Source organism: Amblyomma mixtum, chromosome 4, assembly GCF_055824585.1.
Source record: "Amblyomma mixtum isolate Tamu chromosome 4, ASM5582458v1, whole genome shotgun sequence".
Classification (NCBI taxonomy): domain Eukaryota; kingdom Metazoa; phylum Arthropoda; class Arachnida; order Ixodida; family Ixodidae; genus Amblyomma; species Amblyomma mixtum.
The window spans coordinates 152,650,726-152,665,553 of record NC_143015.1 but is presented as its reverse complement, the minus strand read 5'-3'; the positions used below and the strand labels follow the sequence as shown (position 1 = coordinate 152,665,553).

General features: G+C 44.0%; 1 protein-coding gene across 9 annotated transcripts in view; it reads left to right on the top strand.

Annotated features, from left to right (window-relative positions):
• Positions 1-14,828, top strand: part of LOC149348807 (ATP-binding cassette sub-family C member 2-like) — a 103,172-nt gene that overhangs the window by 65,810 nt on the left and 22,534 nt on the right. For 7 of the 9 annotated variants that reach the window (XM_089588354.1, XM_089588356.1, XM_089588351.1 and 4 more), the window contains 8 exons: positions 678-806; positions 2,577-2,739; positions 5,240-5,497; positions 7,267-7,470; positions 8,073-8,219; positions 9,285-9,378; positions 10,917-11,134; positions 13,432-13,608. In XM_089588354.1, the coding sequence (XP_089444480.1) occupies positions 678-806; positions 2,577-2,739; positions 5,240-5,497; positions 7,267-7,470; positions 8,073-8,219; positions 9,285-9,378; positions 10,917-11,134; positions 13,432-13,608 (1,390 nt within the window). The remainder of the gene's footprint in view (positions 1-677; positions 807-2,576; positions 2,740-5,239; positions 5,498-7,266; positions 7,471-8,072; positions 8,220-9,284; positions 9,379-10,916; positions 11,135-13,431; positions 13,609-14,828) is intronic. The other 2 variants (XM_089588357.1, XM_089588358.1) reach the window with 2 other exon arrangements.

Here is a 14,828-nt window from a genome sequence, read left to right as displayed (position 1 = left end):
CTTTTTTCGGTATAGCATTGTCAGCGGTGGTGCAGTACCTCAGAATACAGCTAAAATATGCCAACTAGCAGGCTGGTTAACTAATATTGAATGGCTAACCTTTAACTTATTATTGAAAGTTTCCTTAATTATTGCGAGGCGTGCAGACCAGCGTAATTAATTCTCATGTAAGTTTTTAGAATTTCAAGAACTCCAAGAACCCTCGGCGCTTTGACCCAGATAATTTTGGCTATTTCGATGTGTTACGTGCACTCGAGAGGTGTTTTTGCCTGGAAGATTCTCGAAAGCGCATGTATTTTGGCCCGATGTAGCCAAAATTTGTATGGCCACAGCGCCGAGGATAACCGCGTTTTCGAAACTCTAAAAACTAATATGAATATTACTTACGGTAGGCTCAATGCCTCTAAATAATTAGGGAGCCTAACGGCAGTAGTAACAATGGTAACTATTCAATATTAGTTTACCAGCCTGCAATTTAGAACGTCTTAGCTGTATTCTGACGTACTACTTCACAGGCAATGGTATGCATAAAAAAGGGCTTTTGAAAAAAAAAAGCCTACTTTTAAAAAATTCTGTAAACCGTGTAGTAGGAGGCACGAAATGTGCGTAGGGACACCGAAGCTAGGTGATTATCGCAGCACAGCTCCTCCAGTACAGTGTGTGTGATGTGTTTCCAGGTACGGCGACAGTGCCAGCATACGTGTGTTCTGCGCCTTCGCCCGCGTGCTCTGGCCCGAAGCCTTGTGGGTGTTGATGACCGGATTTGCCTACTTCGCAAACCACATGGTGCGAGTGCCCCTGCTGGAGTGAGTGAATTATTTATTTATTTATTTATTTGTTTGTTTATTTGTTTATTTATTTATTTATTTATGAATACTGCGATCTTGTACACAAGATCATAGCAGGTGGGAAACAATGTATTAAGATACAAAAATACAGACACATACGAACAAAACAGAATTGCACATAGAACAAAACAGAATGGCACATAGAAAAATTGCCACATTGCCATTGGCACATTGCCACCCTTGATATATATCCCCTTGACGTATGTAAGCTACTCACGATTATAGGATAGTTTTAATTTGTGTTGTGTACGTAATGAAGCCTGCTTTTCTTTCATTTTGTTTGAGCTTGTTTGAGCTACCAATGTTCGAGTTATTTCCTCAGCGTCTTTGGAATGTAGAAATGGAGATTTATCTTCTTTCGTAAAATTTTCTGCACCACATCACACTTTAATAATGCAGACCGACGGTAGCCAACATGAAAAAGATAAATATGATTGCTAATTCCTCGCATCTTTTCGCGCTTTCTGTTGTCCCTTATTTCACTTCTGAACGCGACAGAAGATTGGCTGCACTGATAGCATTGAATACACAGGCATATATTTATCAGAATCTCGTGCGAGAGAAACTTGTCGTTCAAGACGTCGGTTCAGAAATTCATCCACAGAGGGAGTTTCAGTGGTGTGTGTACACGTTGGTTAAAGTGAGTATGTCCGCGGTTTCAAACCTTCTTCTTCCTTTTTTCGTATTTCGCTTTATACGTAATACTTCACAGCTAAGCGGAGTGATAAGAGCTTTGTTCCTCACCCTTGCTCCAGTCAGATCGCAAAAGGAAGGAAAAAAAGTAGATTTTTGTGATTGCTTCCGTTTCTCAAACTGCAAAACAGTAACGAATGCAAAAGACAAGCCTCTGAGACATGCAAGCGGCAGAGAACTCAGCAATCCATGCGTTAGGTTTCGTGTATTATATTAAATCTAACACAATTGATGGGTGTTCTCTCAGCTAAATTACATTTCACTTATGGGGTTAGTAACTCTTGAACACTCCTATGAGGGAAGCCATGCGGCTTTTCAAAATTATTTTGCCGCGATTTAACGAGAAACTTCTAAACAAGCTTAGAAGCTATCCTTCGTGGCCGCTCTGCGAGCCTCGGATGGATGCCTGTGAGCGATTTATCGTTCACTGGTTGCTGTTGTTTTTGGCATCACTTTCCTACATCTGAAGTCTATGTTTATTATGCTGCAGTGGGTGTTCGCTAGCAACAATACCGTGTTGCCATTATGTCTGTTACGTGAAAATTATTTACTTTCCCTCATGAAGAAAAGCATACGACAGTTGTTTCTTACCGGTACTCACCTATGGGGCAGAAACGTGGAGGCAAACGAATAGGAATGCTCAAGTAAGGACAACGCATCGAACTATGGAAAGAAAAATGATAGGTGTAACGTTAATAGATCGGAAGAGGGCAGAGTGGGTGAGGGAACAAACGCTGGTTAATCACATCCTAGTCGAAATCAAGAGGAAGAAGTGGGCTTGGGCAGGGAATGTAATGCGAAGGCAAGATAACCGCCGGTCCTTAAGGGTAACGGAGTGGATTCCGAGAGAAGGCAAGCGTGGCAGGGGTGGCGGAGGGTTAGGTCGGTGGATGAGACTGGGAAGTTTGCGGGGATACGGTGGCCGTAACTGGCAAAGGACAGGGTTAACTGGATATACATGGGAGAGGCCTTTGCTCTGCAGTGGGCGTAGTCGAGGTGATGATGATTATGATGAACATGTCCTTGATCTTCAAGGGCACTGATCGATAACTTCGGTGGCCGGGAGACGAAGTCGCTGATAGTGCTGTTCCTGGCGGCCTGCGTCGCCGAAGTGTGTTTCTCCGGCTTCCTGGAATACGTGTCGCTACGCTTCAGCGTTCAAGTGAAGGCGCTGATGGGAACAGCGCTATTTACTAAGGTCAGTTACCGCTCAGCTCGAGCACGTTCTTGTGGTCCGTCTAAATATTATGGTAAAGATTTCCGTGCAGGATCTGTTAACTTTTTTTTCCTTTTGCTTTGCTACCAGCACTTTAACTATGTACTCTAGCTACTTTTGCTTGCAGTTTATCATTTTATTTTCTACTTCCGCTCCATGGCGCTTGAAGGATATACAAAAAAATCAATAAATAAATAAACAATGACTAACTACTCTCGATATGACGATTGGCCGAAAGTATTCGTAAGTCTCCTTCGTGTGGAAAGGTGGCAACAGTGAAGAAATTTGTGTATACAGAAAAATTCACAATGTTGGAGATTTAAAAGCTACTCAGTGTAGTGAAAGCCGTATCGATTAACTGAATTGATGCTACTTATATGTATATATATAGGTGGCGAAAGCATGAAGTACTCGACTGCTTACAAGAGTATATAGCGAAGTATACGCTTCGTTAAAGGAAACATATTTATTCGACTCGACGTTTCGATCGGAAGACCGATCTTCTTCAGGAGTGATTTTACTTTGTTAATGCATCCCCTTTTATAGGGGCGGCCACAGAACAGGTAACTGAGAAACATAAAGCACATAGGAGAAAAATACACATAAAAAATTATTAGAGGGAGTGCGACCCACACGAAAAATAAATAGAGAGAGCGTGCGAGGAACAGGTACTCAGTAAGAAAATACAACGTCCAGATGCGGTCTCTGCTTTGTTAAGTACTGCAGGCTTGCTTATTGACAGGCGTGTCCAGCTCGGAGGTGCTCGACAGGGTGCGTGGCCGTGAAGCAACTTTGGTAGAAAAATCCGGGAACTTGTTCGTTCTCCTGGCCGCGAGGGCAGAAAAAAATAAAAAAATCTGACCCTCCAACAGAGAAAGCAGGGAATAGAAAAAAATGAGAAAACGAGAAAACGCAAAGAGCAGGGAAAGGACCTCGGAAGAAACGAAAAAGTTAAATAGGAAAAAAAAGAAAAAAAGAAAACCTTTAAAGCAGTGTTTTTTCTTCGAACGAAACAATAATGCACCCACGCCAGGTTGAGCGGAAGTATCGGAAGGAATATAAAAAATGTAAGCTTACATAGTAAAATTAAAATGGAAAAAAGAAAAAGAATGTGGCGTTCGCGGGACCACAAGGTGAGCGTATATATATATATATATATATATATTCAATTCTCAGTGCAGGTAGCCTTACGTTTGTATGCAGCCTCTCCTGAAAGACCATTACACTCAGAGTGAAAGTAGTGCTTCTCCAGTGAGGAAGAATTTATTTGCAGCTTTTGAGGTTTATTTAAGATACATATTACATACATCCCAAGCCGTATCTGAAAGTTATTTATAAGCTGCAACGAAAGAGGAGCTCATAAACGTTAATTTCTATATAACTTATTTAATTATCATCCCTAAATTAAAAGCAAGTAGGACATACGCTAAACGCTGGGCGCAGCTACTAAAAAAAAAGTATTTCCCCGGATTGCCAACAGCTGAGTCCTTCGATACTCTTAATGGTCATGAAACTCTCGACAAGCTTTGTTCGGGGACAAAACCGGCTGCTGGGGGCGCCAAAAGCGGCAGGCTGCGCGGTGGGGTATGGTGTGTTTGTACAAGAAAAGCTTGCTTGCCTGCCTGTGCAATTAATTAATTAATTATCTTGTGCGAAATTGAAGCGGAGGTCCTGTAGCCGCTAAGGAGTCATAATCCTGGTCCGCTTGACGCTTCTATGAGGAAAGAGTACTGCTGGCAGATCAATGGCTGGCTCTCTACACCCTGAAAAGGAATATGCCTCTATGGGAGTGCTCCATACGGAAGGACAGCGTACTTCTTTTTTACTCCCATACAGACGTTCGTTTTTAAGGTGTAAAGGGCCAATCATGGCACTACCAGCCATACTTAATCTGTCCTCTCCTGCGCTGCCTTTTAGAGGATCAAATGTACACAGTGAACAGAAAGGAGTAGAAAGAAGCGCCCCCGTAATAACTGTCAGTGGCTCGGCATGGTGCCTCGACTGGCTGAGCTTTTTCTGCGTACAGTCGCACGTGCAGTCGCGATATATGCTGACACCGAGGTCCACCGTCACCGCGCATCTCTCACATTTCGGCAGAGCGGAGGCATTCGGTCCTCGAGTATGCTATGAATCAGCGTGTGAATCACTATCGCGGACAAGAGACATTGCTGTCGCTGTTTCATTCATTACGCTGAGTGCAGTACATATTATCAATAGTCAATTTTTACCCACGAAATATGTGGACACAGACCTGCGGGTGTTATCCGGCAACGTGTTTGCAACCAGGATCCCGGGGGCGTGCTTCTTGTGCTCACGCAAGAAAGTTTCGGTAGTTGTGGCGTGACGTAGCAGCAATTCCAGCGCCCCCGCTTAGCCGCTGCGCGTAACGCCGGCAGAAGGCCGACGTCACTGTCACTTAGGGACGCAGGAGATAGAGCTAGCGCTGTGTAATACCAGTTATGTATATATCGTGTTCACACAGACCACACGCATGAGCGCCGCCGCTCTGTCCGAGGCTCCCGGCGGCTTCCTGGTCTCCCTGGTGGGCGTCGACTGCGAGCAGCTCAACGTCGCCTTCATCGTCTTCTCCCAGACCTTCAGCGGCCTGCTCTGCTTTCCCGTGGTGCTGTGGATGCTGGCGCAGCGAGTGGGTGCCCTGCCGGTCGCCGGATGCGTCGCCTGGCAGCTGACCTCGCTCGCACTGTTTGTGCCAGCCTCTAAGCTGCAGACAAGCCTTTGGGTGAGTCCTTGGCTTCATTTCGTATAGTTTCGAACCCTCAGTGATGTCATTCACTGCCATCAACATTACCATTGTCACTATTCATGATGTAGCATTAGAGGTCCCGTTCTCGAGAAAAGTCCGCGTCTGTTCGTTCATCCGTGGCACGAAAAAGCAGGTGGTACACCTGCCAAGATGGGCCATGATGATTGGTCGAAAAAGGTCACGTGACCTTGTGACGCCATCGCAACCTGATCAGCGTGGAAGGTGGCAAACTGCCCACCGGACTGTGAGCAATGCGACTAGAGTGGCAGGTGGCGATAAAATTAATGATGCACGAAAGTGTTCCCTTGACCTCGTGACGTCATCACTACCTGCTCATCGTTAGACGTGAAACGTGCCCACCTGGTTGTGAGCATTCAGCTCCGTGTGGCCGGTGGCAATCAAAATAATTCGATTACATTGAATTACGTTCAAGAAACTCTTTGACCGAAAAGATAACAGTAAAGTGTAGAATGACCAACTCAGCGTGTCAGGCCTTGTAGGCAGAGCCTAGGCGATAAAGGAGATAAAGGAGGCAGAGGAAATATGTCCCGGTCGGCTGCTATGCACTTGGGGAAAGGAAAGAGGGATGTAAACCGGAAAAAGTTGATAACTTAGTATAACGCAAATGACGTGCACAAAGACATAAGCGCACACATACGGCGCTGCATCTTCTTGAATAAATGTGCCCGCTTTACCTCGCCATACTACAACAGGGGAGGGCCGTATAGATGTTGAGAAACACTGCTGATGTTCCCTTTCCAACTGTGTTTTCATCTATTACGTTCGAGCCAATTCTATAAAATTTAGAATCGTTCCCAGAAAAACACAGCGTGCTTCATTTCTTGCTGCAATAATCCATTCCACGTTGGCCGTCCTTCAAAAATACTGCGTGCGACTAGCAGACGGAACTTAATATACTCTGGACAATCCCTCGCCGTGTGTGTGGGCCAATTAAGCCTGAGGACATCATCATCAACACTGTACTATTCGTTTTTTCTACGTATATCGGCTAAATGCACTCAGCCTCTGAAATATTTTAACCGATTCATCTAAACTTCTTGCGGCGGTCATCCTTAAGCAGCTGTTATAGATTTCGTTTTGTGCTTGCCATTCGTTTGCTTGTCTATCCTGTGTTATGGTAGTTCCTGTCACTGTGTACTATACAAAAGTGAAGAGAAGTGAAATAAAATTTTTTGCTCCTCAGAGGGACATTGTCCAACTTTTCCGGCGCGGAGGAAACCAGCAGTGTAGGAAGCGCGTGGCGTACTAAGTCATTAAAAAAACTTTTACTGATTTGCCAGGTTGCCATTTTTGAACCTGCTATCCCGTAACTTAACTATCAGGTAGTGCAGAGGTGCCTAACACTGGTTTTGCGTCAGCAGGGGTTCTCCAGCCACAAAGGTGAACTTTGTGGCTCGGCAACATCTGAGAATACTTTTTCCTCGGTTTCAAGTTTTTTTTTCCTTGGACCAACTTTCGGTGATAATTCCTGATTGCAGCCAACCATGCGAACTCGACCGGATTACATCCTTCATAAAAATAAGTGCATTATTTCTAGATTGGCCAGATTCCGTCGGTTATGTTCACACTATGTGATCGTAATGATTAATGCCGCAAACATGCTCTAATATGCTCTAATATGGCAAACATATCAGAGCAAAACAAAAAAGTGCTTATAATGAGATGTCGCTGGGATGAAATGTCATACTGTGGTCTTACACGTGTTTCTTACGAACTGTCAACAGAAACGTATCAACCGCCACCGAGACGAGCGGCTGAAGAGGATGGCTGACACCCTATCCTGCATCCGGCTTGTCAAGTTTTACGCCTGGGAAGATGCTGTCTTCAGGGAAGTGAGCCAATCTCGCCGCAGAGAGGGGTTCTTCCTCTTTATCACCAATCTGCTCGATGGGTTCATCGATTCAGTGCAGAACTCATCCAGTTCCCTCGTAAGACAGCAATGTAATTGTTTGAGATGATTTTTGTGGCTTCTCCTGTACTAGAGTGCGAACAATGTGATGTGCTTCAAGAAGAAGATCCTAATGTTGATTTATCTAGTTAAGGCGAGTGGTGGTAATAGTAGTAGTGGAGGCCGTAGTACCCTTTTGCTGGAACTTACTGATTCTCACCGCTACTGGTATTAGGCATAGGGCATTCGCGTTGACAGTTGATCGCAATGGTGCTGCTCAGATTTCGTATCAGTCTCCGCTTTGTGGATTTAATCCCGTATCAAAACAGAGTAACGTAAGATTACCGAAATGTGGGATAGGGGTCATCCTTGATCTGAGACATAACACTGTGCAGGGAACGAGATGCAATGGAGGGGCCATTATGAGCACACAGGGCAGGCCACCCTTGGTGATCATTTTTGTGTTAGTTTACTGTTTTTCTTTTTTTGCTGGCTGTGATGACTACCGCCTCTGAAGCCACAGTAATCGCAAGCGAAAGACTTCATTTGTATAGTTTGTGGAATACCACGTTGAGCGATATTCTGTTTTTTCGTAAGTATCGAAACTGAATGCGCCTGTTTTTTTTTTAAATTCTTTTTCAGATGACTATAATACTCTTGGGAACATTTGCGGCCGTTAATCAACCAGTTACATTGACTGCAGCGCGGTCATTTTCTGCCCTGTACATGCTTTCGATTATGGACATAGTAGCTGTGAACATGGCAACCGTGATTCGGTTTCGAAGCATAGTGAGTATGATTGCATGGTTGTTCTGCCATGCTAGCATTATTGTAGTAAGCGGCAATCGTAGAAACCTGGAGGTTTATTTATACATGTGTGATTCAGGCAGATCCACATTGTTGCTACTTTGGTGTTTCTGTGTCATTTTTTATGCGTACACTCCTCAGCATTGAATCAGTTCACTTCGATCACACCAAGCCAAGCCAAGAACTGGTTCTAACCGGAATCTCCCGCCATTTTCTTTCTTGTTTCTCTTTCATCTTGCCTTAACACCTCTTTTTGGGCTAGTTGGTGCATGCCTGAATTGGCGAAAAAATAGCGTCAAACCATGCAAACCACAAGAGATGACGAAGACGAGACACAGGCGCTTCTCTTAGTTGTTTAGATTTCTTCCGTAGGCAAGTTGCGATTACGTCACCAGGTCACGCGACTTCTCTCTTCCACTCATTAATTCAATTCCCACATTCCACAATGGGCACGGTGCTCAGAGTCTGATGGGCGGGTCGCCTCCTGCCCCAGTAGGCAGGTTTTGATGACGTCACAATGTCACGTGACCTCTCACGACCAATCACAGCATTTTTTAGCGTGCACCGCCACTTTTGCGGAATGTTAACTCGAATGCTATCGCATTAAAAAAGAGAAAGAAAACAATGACGTCAACAGAGACGTCCGCGCTGTTTACACGCGCCTGGAACAAAGGCAGACGCAGTAAGGCTGTACCGCTTTTATACATGCAATTTAGAACGAAGCTTCCCGAACTGGTTGGCTCACAAACAGTATTTTTGTATTTTTCATCTTGCCGTTGCCAATAATGGCCAGCAGGGATTTTCAGTTTATGAATTGTAAATGAGATATCGCACTTGAAGAGCATCAAATTTCCTGGGTGGTTATGTCTTCCTAGCTGGGAAAATTGTTGTTGGCGAGCGAATAAACACCACTATTTATGTTCAAGCTGAGAAAATAATATTTTCGGTTGAAAATTGTCAGTTTTCGTGCGTGATGCGAAAAACGAATTTTGAATGAGAAAACTCCTTAGTGTCCTTATTATGCTTGCACTTACCGCTGGCTGATAGGTATCGCAAGGTTTGCGAAGAATGGTGAATACTCTTACCTCCGAGGAAGATGCGTTAGACAAACCTGGAAAGGAGAAGAACACCGTGGATAAGGGTAAGTATGGGTATTACTTTTCTTCTCCGAAGTTGATAGCCACTTCTTATAGTGCCTTAGAAAGTGACAAAAAACTAAAGTGCTTCTTTTAAATGCTCGTTATTGCTTCTGTATTATAGTAGCAGAGCAATGTGCTCGAGTGGTTATTTTGTTAGAACAAAGCATGGTTTACTGTGCTTACACCATACCGAGGGAGCGCTCATTGATCTCTTGTCTTCAAGGCATTTTATTTATTTATTTATTCTTGCTTCAGGACGTTACACTAGTCTAGAGGAGCCTGCCAGGCTTAGGGGAATAATACACATTTCACACACACTGACCTTTCATAAATTAGACGAAAGAAGTACAATAAGTCTCGAGCATCACAGGTAATCGGTAGGGGTGTGCGAATATTCGAAATTTTCGAATATAATTCGAATATAAGATTTTTGCTATTCGTATTCGATTCGAAATTTAAGTATTCGTGTTGTTTCGATTATTCGATCTCATGCGAATATTCGTATTTAGCCGAACAGTTTATTGCGAGCACCGGCGTACATTTCGGTGAGCAAGTCCTATCGACAGAGACATAACAACATGGCGGCGTCCAGAGCCATGCGTAATGTTGGGCCATACCGTAGCTGACTGTGCTTGTGAGCTTCTTTGTGGCTATACCTGCGAAGCTGGCATAGTCAAAGCTGTGCACGAAGTACCTCGCAATACCTGCCACTTCAGTGCCAAACGAGAGGGAATTATCTGTGGCTGGAGAAGTCGTTTCAGCTAGAAGGGAACGACTGCTGCCTGACCATGTGGAGCAGCTGGTTTTCCTTCACAAGAACCTTTAATGTTCATCCCAGCAACGCGCTTTTGTGCTTATGGCATGCTATATTCAATCAGTGCTGTGTACTAGCCATTTTCTGTGAAAACTCCACTCTACTAAGAATAATGTTCTAGATTTCGATACTTTCTGTACAGCCACACACACCTTTTGTGTTCATTTACTTATTGATAGTTGAACTGTGATGTTCTTGGATGCTCAAATAAATATTTTGCAGTGGTTAAATGCGTCTTTCCTTGATTATTCGATATTCGATTCGATATTCGGAACTAAGTATTCGTATTCGATTCGTATTCGAAAAATTTGATATTCGCACACCCCTAGTAATCGGCCCAGTATTAGAAATGAATGGTTTCACCTTGGTCTTTTGTAGAACCGGCCTTTGCCAACACGTTTCCAATATTGGGAGGATTGCCTGTGGTGCTTGGGGTGCAGTGCGACAGTTTCTACTGGCAGCCAATCACCTCACCTTATCGCAGCCAATCACCTCACCTTATCGCATGGCCCCTGAACAGTCTGCGTTTCTTTGTGCGTCTGTCTTTTTTTTATCGAAATCGAACTCCAAACATCATCTTGCCGAGGTAAATTGTAACGTACCATAAGCCTAACTGTTGTATATGGCGAACGTCAAAGTCTCAAAAAATAAAAAAAGAATGCTCCATTTACTAATTAACTGTCTGAACCGTTAATTTTACCACCCAGTTTTCCTGCCTATCTGCAGGTGCGGTCTTTATGAAGAACTGTTCATATGCCTGGCCACAAGAGCAAGGAAACCGGCGAACTCCGCAAGTGCAGAAAGTAGCACTCTGTGACGTCACTTTTGACGTCACACCCGGTTCCCTCGTGGGTGTCGTGGGGCTCGTTGGAAGCGGCAAGTCGGCGCTACTGTCGGCGATTCTTGGGGAGTTACGGCGCATTCAAGGAACTGCACGCATTGGCGTAAGCTCGGGGGGGAAGCCGCCCCAATTATTCGGGGGATATTAAACGGTCAAGCTCTGTAGCGCCGTAACTTCATGGCGCTGTTTAGGCAAAGTGACTTGTCTCACATAGGCGACCGCTCCTCTCCATACGGCATAAAAAAGTGTTTCCACCGAAACTTTGATGCTCGGTACGGATGATACAGAGTGTTTCACCTACGACTTTACGCAATATTTGAAAATACGGTTTTTATGTTACAAGAGCGCTTTTTTTTCGGCATATCCTTTTGAGAGGTGTAGTACATCAGAATACAACTAAGACATGTTAACTACCAGTCTGGTTGCTTTGCTAACTATTACTATTACTATTACTGTTAGGCTCCTTTATTATTGAGAGGCGTGTATCCCACCGTAAGTAATATCCATACCAGTTTTTAGACTTTCGAAAACGCGGATTCCCTCGGCGCTGTGGCAGAAAAAAAATTTGGATATTTTGATTTGTTACGTGCACTGGAGGGGATGCTTTGCCTGCAAGGTTCTCGAAAGCACATGAATTTTGGCGCGATGTAGCCAAAATATGGTGGGCTACAGCGCCGAGGGTAACCGCGTTTTAGAAATCCTAAAAGTGATATGGATATTACACAAGGTGGGCTACACGCCGTTCAGTAATTAAGGAGCCTAACAGTAATAGTTATAAGGTTAATTATTCAATATTAGCTAACCAGCCTGCTAGATAGCACATGTTAGCACTATTCTGATGCACTACTGGAATTGGTTTATTGGTTTATTAGGGTTTAACGTCCCAAAACAACCCAGGTTATGAGGGACGCCGTAGTAAAGGCCTCCCGAAATTTCGACCACCTGGGGTTCTTTAACGTGCACCGATATCGCACAGTACACAGGCCTCTAGAATTTGGCTTTATTCGAAATTCGGCTACCCCGCTGTGAATGCTATGCCGAAAAATGCGCTGTTTCAACTAAAAATGCCGATTTTTAAAAAATTGTGTGAAGTCCTAGGTGAAACACCCTGTATAGTTTTGTACCTTTTGATTTTAGCTTGGTGTTAGCTGATCAATCTACAATGTAAGCTTCTCTCCAAGCTTCAAAACTGTGAGAGAAGCGAAGTGTATGCGAACACTGACCGTGCTTTATAACGAGCTATATCGACACTCGGAGAGGGTGCAGTTCCTTTCTGCAGAAAATGGAAACCGCTGATTCCACTGCATCAGGAGTTTCGAAAGTATGGCCTGTGGCGTTGTGCCTGTGTCGAAGGATATAACCTTTATTCTGGATGCTTAACTTGAAGAGAGTTAAGTCGGTTGCCTTCAAAACTTTTATCAGACCCGTTCTTGAATACGCTTCTGTAGTCTGGGATCCGTGCACTCAATTAAACATTGCCAAAGTCGAAAGCATCCAAAAAAAAGGCAGCTCGATTCATCTATAGCTCATATAGTTGGCGTACCTCAACAACTGCACTTGTGGAAAAAGCTAATTTACAACCATTACAATTGCGATAGTATTATGAACGAATGAAATACATGCATCTACTCTACAATAGTAAGCTAGGTATAGATAGTAGCATTTATATCGAACCTGTTATACGGCGATGTACACGATCAAACCATTCCAAAAAATTAAAAGAATATATGTGCCGAACAGATACCTTTCAAAATTCCTTTTTTCCGAGAACCGTTCGTCAGTGGAACGCTTTGCCTTCTGACGCTGTGGAATGCCCGACTGTAGAATCTTTCTTATCAAAATTGAAGTGCATAAGTTAACTCAACCTAAGCGTTTTTGGTTCCCGCTATTGATATTGCTTTGTGGTTGTGATTATTGTGATTGCTGATGGATCAGCGTATGTCTACCGTTAGTGTTTATTTCCTAAAGCGTGCTATTGATGCCAGTGTTGTTTCTATATGCCTGGACAGCGCGAGCATGTACAAAGCATTTTTCTTTCTTATTTTCTCTTTTTTCTTTTCTTCTCGGTGTTAATCTGCTCAAGCAGGCGGATGACATCAGTATTATCATTATCATGTCTTGTAGCGCTTTTTTGTACTTTCTTCACTATGTATGCTCACTCCTGCCAAAAGCCTTCTGCGAAGGCTGGCAGTATCTCTGAAATAAATAAAAGTTGGTTGAGCGTCTGAGAAAAAGGCAGGAAATGACACTTGAATATGGATGCAATAAGAATGGGACAAACAACTCTGCAGTACGTTTTTTGTACAACGGTCTGTCAGTTTCTTCGTGCGTCGGTCGTCTACAACTACCGTTCCCCACTTTTTAAAATTCATATAACATATTCGACACCTTCATGCACAGGGCAAACTGGCATACTTGCCACAGACAGCATGCATCTTCAACATGTCCATCCGGGACAACGTACTCTTCGGGAAGGCCATGGACCCATTTCTGTACAGCCGCGTCCTAGAAGCGTGCGACCTCTCCAGAGATCTCGAACTGCTGCCCGCCGGCGACCTCACCGAAGTGGGTGAGAAAGTACGTTCACCAGAAAGTCATCATCATCAGCCTGACTACGCCCCCTGCAGAGCAAAGGCGTCTGCCATGTCTCTCCAATTAACCCTGTCCTTTGCCAGTTGCGGCTAACCAATTCCCGCAAACTTCTTAATCTCATCCGCCCACCTAACTTTCTGCCGCTCCCCTGCTACGCTTGCCTTCTCTTGGAATACACTCCGTTACCCTTAAGGACCAGCGGTTATCTTGCCTTCGCATTACATGCCCTGCCCAAGCACATTTCTTCCTCTTGATTTTGACTAGGATGTTATAAACCGCGTCTGTACCCTCACCCACTCTGCCCGCTTCCGATCTCTTAACGTTACACCTACAACTTTTCTTTCCATAGCTCGCTGCGTAGTCCTTAACTTGAACCCTATTCATTAGCCTCCACGTTTCTGTCCCGTAGGTGAGTAACGGTAAAATACAGGTATTGTATACTTTTCTCTTAAGGGAAATTGGTAAACTGCCGTTCATGATCCGAGATAACCTACCATATGCGCTCCACCCCATTCTTATTCTTCTAGTTATTTCCCTCTCATGATGCGGATCAGCGGCCACTACTTGATTACAAAACATAAAACTGACCAGGGGATAAGACACGGAAGATAAGCAAACAGGACGAGCTCAGGTTGTTTGCTTCTGTCCTGTGTCTTGTACCCTGCTGAGTTTTATGTTTTTTAATCAGGTCATACCAACTCGCCCCTCAGCGCACTATCTTGGCCACTACCTGCCCTAAGTAGACGTATTGCCTTACCACTTCTAGCACCTCGCTACCACTTGTGAAGTGCTGTTTCCAACGAGACTCTTAAACATTACTTTTAACATCATGATCGTAATTACTGTCATTGCTATCACAGTTAAATTTGAGTTCACTTTAGGTAAAGGTCTCTCGCGGTGAGATCTAGTAATTTCTTTTCAGCACCACTCCGGTTCAGAATCATGGTGAGAATATTTCGCCCAATCTCCCAAGCTCACCACTACATTTAAAAATTGCATCAGATAGTGGTTTCCTTTTCTGGGCAGCCACAATGCCGCTTTAACAGCCCACTACTGTACGCGTTACCAGAGCTGCCTACGTTTATTTTTGGCTTTAAGTTTCAGGTAAAATATCCTTTATCCACTTTTACTCTTCTCGACTATGCTGCTTTCTTTCTGTCTCTTAATGCTACGCCTGCAGGCTTCACGAATTCTTGTCATTTAAC